At 41.2% G+C, this 9,082-nt stretch overlaps 1 protein-coding gene across 1 annotated transcript in view; it reads right to left on the bottom strand.

Annotated features, from left to right (window-relative positions):
• Positions 1-1,877: 1,877 nt before the first annotated feature.
• RAB11FIP4 (RAB11 family interacting protein 4) overlaps positions 1,878-9,082 on the bottom strand; it is a gene marked incomplete at its 5' end in the record, with an annotated part of 128,189 nt that continues 120,984 nt past the window's right edge. Inside the window, 8 exons of the mRNA XM_082492406.1 lie at positions 1,878-3,688; positions 5,400-5,543; positions 5,901-6,059; positions 6,596-6,733; positions 7,000-7,081; positions 7,634-7,774; positions 8,336-8,439; positions 8,887-8,986. Of these exons, the coding sequence (XP_082348532.1) occupies positions 3,572-3,688; positions 5,400-5,543; positions 5,901-6,059; positions 6,596-6,733; positions 7,000-7,081; positions 7,634-7,774; positions 8,336-8,439; positions 8,887-8,986 (985 nt within the window). The 3' untranslated portion in view covers positions 1,878-3,571. The remainder of the gene's footprint in view (positions 3,689-5,399; positions 5,544-5,900; positions 6,060-6,595; positions 6,734-6,999; positions 7,082-7,633; positions 7,775-8,335; positions 8,440-8,886; positions 8,987-9,082) is intronic.

Raw genomic sequence — 9,082 nt, 5'->3', positions numbered from 1 at the left:
ACCAGAATATCACTTAGCTTTTCAGAATCTACGGTAGAATGAACTAAGGAGCAGATCAAGATACAGCACCCTGGATTGTGTTTGCATCCCCGAGGGTTAAATGAGAACCATGGTTTTGACAGAAGAATGTTTACTGCATTTGAGTATTGCTAGAATGAGATGATACCACATTTCTGTGTTTGAGGTTATTTACCCAGGGAAGCGAAGCCATTGTTCCACTGACAGTAACAGTGACACAGAGGCAGACTGGACTTCCCCAGCTGGCCTGGGGCCCACAGTAAAGAAATAAGAAATTTATCACAGACACTGAAACCAGTGCCTCCCTGCCTCCCACATCTCCTGTCTGTTCTGCCAATACGTGTGTCTGACACTTGATCAAAATATGCACTCTCTGCCAACATTGATACCAGATTACTCTTCTCCCTGCTCCAGTGACCTATCAAGTGATCCCTTATGACCAAGTTACCTGCATGTCATAAAACATGACTTCTTTTCTGGGATAGAGGAGTTCTCCAAGGATTGGATTGCAAGACAAGCTGGTCTATTATCTGTAGTTACTATAATTACCCAGTCTAAAAATACAATTGCTAATTAGTATTTTTAGTGGTGGATACCCTAGAGGAAAATGTATCTGCCAGTGAAATGCCTCTCCCACCTCCAGCTCACGTTATTTGTCAAATGTAGCAAGTGTTTGGGTACGTACTTGAAGAATACCACAAAGCAGTACCATGCCAAGGGCCCCACAGGAGCAGAAGTGTAAACCTTGTGTAAAAACTCTTCAGATGTAAACACTGGAGCAAGGAACTCTATGATCATGTCTTCTTCTGTTCACGTCCACAGGCTCTGTGGTCACAGTGAAGTAAGCCAGGCTCTCCGCTTCCCAAGTGCTCGGCATAATTTTCAGTGAAATAGTGCTCAACATTTGCTGATGTTCGACCCTAACAGAAATGGGGTTTAGATTATTAAAATTCTGAAGCCAAGTCCAGTTTACCTCAAAATATTTATGGGAAAACATTCAGTCACCGGTCTGACCTGCAACAGCTTCACTCTTATTTAAATCTGTTGCATGAGAGCAGGACAGAAGTGTAACTTACCAAACGAGCTAGCTCCAGCAGCAGGGCTGCTGGCTCACCCAGCCCTGCTTCTCACAGCAGGTTAGCAACAGCCACTTGACAATTTGACACCATTCTCTATGGCCTATAAAAAAAGCAAAGTCCTTGGCACAACCCACAAACGGCACCACGCAGAAGGAAATGCCATCACTGAAGTGCAGGTGAAGAGTCCTGTGGGCAGGGAGCCATAGGTAGCACCAAGCTGGCTTAACTGTTCCTCTCCTACCTTCTGAGTGCCACATCCAGAAGCAGCAGCAGGTGGGAAAGGTGTGGGTTGTCTGTGGTGTTCCACCTGCTTCTCCACAAACAGAAGCTGCTGCAATTTAGCACAGAACATTTTACACCATTCCCAGGCGGAAAAGGAGTAGACTTTAAATCCCTTCCTCCAGATTACGCTAGAGCCTCAGAAAACCAGCCCCGAGACATCACTGTTTGAACAAGACTGTACCATGTCTCCCACAGCACTGAAGTTCTGCAGACACCTTTGTGTGCTGGGATGTTGTGTCCCATAGTTATTCTCCTGGTCCCTTTCACTTTCCAGTTACTTTACACCTGCCTAATGCAGATACATAGAAACAAACTGGTTTTATTTTCTTGCCTTCAAGAAAGCCTGATTTCAGCACTTCCCCCCCTTCCCATCATTCCAGTAACACATCACTGAAGGCAAGAGCACAGAGATAGCAGAAAAATATATATATTTACATCCATAACTGAATACATGTTTTATGTATTCAAATTCAGGAAAAATGCATCACATATACACACCAAGATACATCAAGAGAATACTAGGGGCAAGACACTGCCAACAGCAAGAAATACACAGAAAAGCATAGTCGTTGCTACTGTAAGATTCTTCTGGGGAGTGTACTCAATAGAGGAAACATCTCTATGCATTGGGGAAAGCCACATACTTGGGCCTATTTTTCTGTGCCAGTTGGTGTGAATAAAAAGGGTGAAGTTTTTACTTTAAAAAAAGTGCACGGAATAAATTTTTTCTTTTAGCATTCAACTATCCAAACAATTCCATACGCTCCTTATATAAGCTACATTATTAACTAAAAAGGTCCTAGTCCTACAGCACACAAATCCAGCTCAGGAGAACACAGGCACATGTTGAAGTCCATCCCTATTTAAGGCAGCATTTAAGCATACACTCAACTTTAAAGCTTATGTTCTGTCCCACTGACTTCTATGAGCAGTCACAGTACACAGTTAAAGTTAAGCACCTGCACAACTGCTCATCTAAATCAGGATGTGTTCCCTACTCAGAGCTTTAGATATGCATGTGTGTACTCAGTCTGGATTAGCAACTTCTGCAAGACCAAACTCTTTTTTTTTTTTTTGTTTACTGCCCTATAGGTAAAAGTCACTCCACATCAGACTTCTCTCCACCACTGTGTTAGGGCCCAGCCGGTCCTCTCCACAGCTTGCCCACAAAATGTCAATCTCAAAGGAGCGCAGTGTATCTGGGGTGGGAAAGCAACCCAACATGCGATTTCAAGGGCTGCTCCTCCTCCCCCTGAAGTGGGCTATTTTCATGCAATTTTTCTTTTTTTTTGTTCTGTTTCTTTTTTGGTAAGAAAGAGAATGTGTTCCTTCAGTGAAATCTTTAAAATTAAGGGTGAGGGGAAGGGGCAGGATGCCAGAATTCATCTTAATGGCCCATGATAAACCCCTGAAAATAGGGGAATAGATTTGAAGAGCTTCTTAGCCTCAATGCTACAGGGACCTTGGCATAAAAAAATACACATGCACACACACTCTAAAAAGCAGGCTGGCTCAGAGCATCCCAAAGCAGGGTCCAAAGTGATCTTACATAAAAACCACTTTGTGCTGACAGTGGCAAACAAGTGGATGGTGATTTTTCACAAATAGCAAAAATTCTGCAGTATCTTCCTCTTCTTCCCTTTTACTTTGTGTCTTTCCTTTTCCCCTAAGTGTTTTTTTTTGTTTTTTTTTTTTTTTAATCCTATGTGTGGTTTAAGTAGTAAAACTAAATCAAATAGGAAATTACACAGTCAGCACCAGTCAGGAACTGAACCTGGGTATGTTAATTGGTTTGTGGTACCCAAATTCCTGGAAGAACGAAAGAACAATTCTTGCTCCTAAAGTTAGGGCCACATCCATATGTTTCCATTGTCTTTTTTACCTTTACAACTAGAGGTAGAGTCATTTTGTCCAGTATCTAAAACAGCATGATCCAGTTATATTGTTATTACATTAATATACAGTATCCATCTTATCACAGGTATTGAAAGTGCATGGAAAAAGTCTAACCAAGCCAATTCAATGACAAACAACAGTGTACCAAACATCATATAAACACACCCGCGCACCCACACTCACACGTAGTGTATATATATATTTATAGATTAATTTACAGTATCAGAGTGTTGTTTAGATCCAGTGGCATGTGCAGAAATATCAGGCAGTTGCTGCTTTTCCTTCTCATATTCTCTTCAATTCTTTATTTCCAAGATAGACGGGTTGTGGTCTAGGATTGCCAAAATGATCTTGTCCATATACTGTCGCAATCTGTAATTTATCTCTTCCTGTTCTTTAAGGGCTTCCATGAGCTGAAACACAACATTTCAAAGTCAATCTTGAAATATTCTCACTAGTTTACATAACAGCATGACACTCAGACAGGTGAGAGACTAGCGCCTGCTCAGGATCACCAATTCCCTTTTGTGATAGGTTATCACCAGGAATCTTTTGGCAGGTCATTTGAAACAAATTCCCCATTTAACACACCCATCTATCCTGCATCCACACCAAGGATGAGCTTCCTCATCTCAGTGCAAGAGCTTCACAATACTAGTTTGTTTTTTTTTCATATCTACTGAAATCTAAAGCACTTTGCATGAAAGGCTGCTGAACAGAACAAAGATTTCTGTGTTTTGCACTGGGAACAATATTGGCTGCCACTGTACCATATGCATACTCTCTCTCTCAAAAGAACCTGCCAAACCCCCCCAAAACAGCACAGCTACATACTCCTCAAGAACAACTCACTGAATATTCTATGTTCTATATTAAATACATGTGTCTCACTAGACCTTTGAGCTGTGGAAGGCCCCTCAAATTCTCCAAAGATGAAGACTGCTTACTTTTTATACTCTGCATGTTTAATGCCAAACTGACAAAGCTGCCCACGAGTCTCGGAGCCCCCTCCTAAAGCTAATGTGATTTGGGTGTACATTTCCATTAGCCTTCATGGAAGTCCCACCCTGAATCTGCAGTTTCTTACCTTCATTTTGATTATACAGGAAAAATGGCGCAATGCAGACTCATGAGGTTTACTAAGCCTGGGCCACAGTTGTAAGGCACCTTCCTCCTTTAGAGGGAGAATGCTGGGTATTGCATGCGCCAGAATCATGAGATTCAGAAGGAGAAATAAAGATTTGTCTTGACAATAGCAAAAGCCCAATTTGCTTTTACCTAATTAAAGTTCAACAATTAAATAGCCTTTCTTCACAGCGCTCTGGTTCAGCAAGAAACTCGAGTATGTACTTCACTTCAAGGGACTGCCCAGGAACTAAGGCTACCAGGGCCATTCACGTACAGACTATGTAAAAAGATTTGCCTCAGGACTCCTCTTGAAGAAGAAATGGGAAGTTCTGTCCAGAAGAAATAAAGCATAGATGGCAAACAATTCCTTTTAATCTCATTCATCAATAACCTGCCTTTTTCTCAGGGAGCTCTTACCCTGGCCTGATCTCATGATCTGTCCTGGAGCTTAAAGGAAGCTGTACCAGCTTGACTCAGCCCACATACACGTGGGTCTGCTGTAGTATCTTCTAAAGCATTACCACATTATTACTTGCGCACTAACTACTTTCTCCAAGAATTCAGCTCTGCTACAGATAATACATAGCTCAAATTTAGATCGAAGTGAGAGCTTGTTACTGAAGTCACTTAGAACTAAATCTAGAACAGAAAGTAAAGATTTAGGTAACTAGCTATCGTAATTTCTGTATTAAATTAATGTCATAATACCACAATAGCCTGTAAGATAGAAGATGTCAAAATAAATCGAATGGAAAATATTTCACTGAGATTCTAACAATTCCAACTTTTCAGAGAGACAAATGGAAGAGTTATATTAAAAGGAGCATCCAAAAATCACTGTTAGATTTAAGGCAGTCCTCTAACACTCTTCAACTCTTAGCAAAGCAGATTTGTGTTCTTCGGTTTTCAGCTTCAGGTAGTTCAACCTTGACAGTTAATTACATTGAAAACCACATATTTTTGGATGTAGTACTTGATTAAAAAAAAGCATATTACCTCATCTCTTGATGCAGAATCAATTTCAGCAGCCAGTGACTGGGCTTTTGTTTGCGTTGCAAAAAGATTTTTAGCTTCATAAAGACTAAGACTTAGGATCTGTCCATTAAGATCATCATTTTGGTCACGAAGTTTCTGATTCTCCTGTTTAAGAATGAAAAGATATTGCTTTGAAGTTCTTCCTGCAAGGTTTCATTAAAAAAGAAGTAAATTTTAAAAGTCACAGGTAGCTTGGATGACATATGGTAAGGCTGCAAACTAACAGCAACTCTCTTACCACCAGTGACCAGTTCTCTCTGCCTGAATCACAGGTGTTTCCTATATGCACAATTTACATCGCCTGTGCAAAGAAGTCCTAGACAGACACAATATGGGTCTTGTCCTTGTGTGGGATAGGGACGGACAAAATCTAAAGGCAATGTGCTAGGGGTTGCAGCTACAGGCATTTTTCAAAGCAGTCCCACACATTTCATATGGTTCAAGAGGCCCTTCCTCACTCACCTGCTTCAGCCGTTTTATTTCATGCTCCATTTCCACCTCTCTGGTTTTGGCATTAAATTCACTCACACTGGATGAAGAACTTCTCCCACGTCCAGGACGCTCACATTCCAGCTTGTACAGCTGCAGGTGCTCCAGTTCCTTCCGCAAGTCTTCAATGAGCTGTGGGCATGCAAGCAGGCCATGTCTCTCCAGCCCCCGCAAAACCAGCCCTCCCTGGCAGCACCCATCTCTGTGCTGCACCTCTGCGCTCTGACCCAAGCACTGTGTGAGCCTGGTTGGGGCCAGACAGTCCTACAACACAGCCACTTGCCCTTCTATGGAAGCACAGGTGACTTAAATTGCTTCAGAACTGAAAGTGGCTCTGATCTCTGAGCTTCATGTCTGAGAGACATACTTCCCCTTGCAAACTTAGTATAGGAAATGTTAGAGTACACATTCAAGGCTGTGAGTTCTCAAAGAGTTGTAAACCCTTTGGGTCAGGGATTGCCATTTATTAGGTATTCTTTATTAGGTATTTATTTATTCTTTATTAGGTATTCTCCCTATGGGTACCCCTCCCATAGAAACACAATACAGTAGTACATTTACTGGATGTTATATTTTCAGAGTTCATCCTGTCTGTCCATTCTTTTTCAGATGGGCTTCCAGGCAGAAGAGATGCGATTGCCTGGTCTTACGTCCTTCTTCACACCTACCTCCTGTGTGGCTTCCCTCTCCTTGTTAAATTCCAGTCTATTCTGCCGCAGCTTGTCCATCATTCTTTTGTACAAATCCATCTCATCCTTCAGTCGCAGACTAGTGTCTTCCAACCTATCTGACATGCGCTGCCTTTCCTAGAATAAATGGAGAACTTCATAGCTAGCTTGCAAGTGCATAAGCCACCTTTCATTTTACAACACAAATCCATAGACACAGCTGGTCACAAGCTGGCATGTGTCTTAAGGTATTCCTGCCACTAAAGGTGACCAATGTTCCAATTCCATCAATATTCTTGTTTAGTGAAGGCAAGTTAAAGAAGCTGGGTCAATCACTATACAAGTTTTCTCTTACACAAATCAAGCTACTGTTAAATTGCTCAAGCACTCAGAAGTTTTGTTACCTCATCTAATCTCTCCGTTTGTGATTTCAGCCGTGTGACAGTGCTTTTCAGCTCACCATTTTCTTCTTCCAGCTGCTGAACCCTGTGTCAATAACAAAAATCTTACAGCAAACGCCTCTTCACGAATGCAGACATGCAAAACGGCATGCTCTAAAAAGCCATTTCACTTGCACTTGATAGAAAGACCAAACAAGAAAATCTTTCTAATCTTAGCAATTTTTATCATGAGCTATTGGGTGCTTTTTGGTTGGTTGGTTGGTTTTTAGGGCCAAAACCGCTACAATGACCCTCACATTCTTATGCTCCTAACAAGAAGTATCTAAAAAGAATTAAGTAGGAAGAAACAAATGCAGACACAAGTGTTTGCTACATCTGGTCACAATTCCCTTCTTGAATCCATGCCAAATACCCAGCTAAGCTGTCTACATAGGCTGTGTGGATTAAAGCATTAATGTAAAGCATCCTCCAAGCTTTTGGGCATTAGACATGCAACTGCACAGCTACTCTATAGAACTACTAACCTATAGCCATCTGTGCACTGTCTGGTTGTGAAAAGCCTATGTTTACATGCAAAGTAAAATGAAGAAAAGAAGAACTTGTACTCTGTTCTGGGTGTCATCGAGATGTTTGTTACCTTGTATTTAGCAGTTCAATTTCTGTTCCTTTCTCTTTTTCATATTTGCTATATGCTTCTCGATGTCTCTTTATCTCTTCTTCCAGAGTCTGTTCTGCTGATGTCTCTTGGTCTTTCAATAGTTCTTCTAGTTCATGAACTCTAAGGGAACCAGATCTCATTTCAGTAACAGCTTCAAAAATACTTAGAAAAAAAAACGAACGTGCAACTTCATTGCTTCTCTCTTTCCTCCCCAGTCCTTTATTTCATTCTACTTCACTACCTCTCTTGGCATTTAACCTCTCCCAATATGTCTCTTGGTATTTTATCTTCCAAATAGCATAGAATTAAGTAGTATCAGTTCATCTATTATTCTTTCATTCTCAGTCTCAAGAAGTTAGGAGTATGATACAGCCTTTTGCTCTTGCTACATGCAAGAAAAAATTCCAGTGGCAAATGTGCTTATAACAGAAGAGCTTGCTCTGTACAAGTCAGTAACATCTCTGTACTAAGAAACTTGCTTGTAAGGCCTCTGCTTGCTGAAAATTCAGCAAGGCGGCCCTATTCCACTTGGACTTCTCAGATAAGATAAGCCTTATTTTGTCTGTCAGCCTTAAGGCAGAAAACTTGGTCATATTTTACAGGTAGAGATGTTCCTTCCCTACAACTTTGGTCTAGCTCTGCTCTGACATGATACAGAGAACTGGCTCTGGGCTTTATTACCTGTGAACTAGCTGTGTGTTCTCTTGTTTCAGTTTGCTCTTCAGGTCACCATTTGTCAGGCTATCATTCTCCAGTTCTGTCACCTTTTTTTCTAGGTATGTTACCTGGAAGAGGAAGTGGAAAAGAATTAATTGAAAGTTTGAATTTCTCTTCATACACCCTCTTACTGTTCCTGTTCATACACCCCCTTACTGTAATGCCTGTACAGGGCATTTAGCTAAGCCACATTTTTTTTAAAGGGGGCATGCTTCCCTGCAAAGCCAGCAGCAAAACTAACCTCCGAAATTCTGAGCTCCCTAGACCCTGCATCTTCCCTGAAGGCAATCAATGCAAACACTATAAAGAAGAACTAATACAATGCCTAGATCTGTACTTGCACAGTTCTTGCATTTTTGTGAAGCAAAGTCATAATATTAATGGAATATCAAGGACATTTTGAATGAGCTACTTCAGATCACTGGTAACTGTGAGCAAGAGAGCTTTGTCAATTGATGCATGTCTCCAGCAGGATTTTGTTGGGTACAGTAACTGCAATTCACACAGCTTCTCACCTTTTCAGTTATATCATTATCACAGGAATCTATACTGTCTCTGAACAGGTCTTCTGTGCTGCCATTACTGCTGCTGAAGTTACTGTTGTGGAAGAGTTGCCTGAAAGATCAGAAAGATAATCGTTTTGCCTGATGAGGATGAAGGAGAAAGAGTCTGGGTACTGTCTTACAGCCTGGCTTTGCACTTTGAACATCT

The sequence above is a fragment of the Vanellus vanellus genome, assembly GCF_965231255.1.
Source record: "Vanellus vanellus genome assembly, chromosome: 17".
NCBI lineage: Eukaryota > Metazoa > Chordata > Aves > Charadriiformes > Charadriidae > Vanellus > Vanellus vanellus.
Note: the sequence above shows the minus strand (reverse complement) of the source record. Positions and strands in the feature narration are given on the sequence as shown.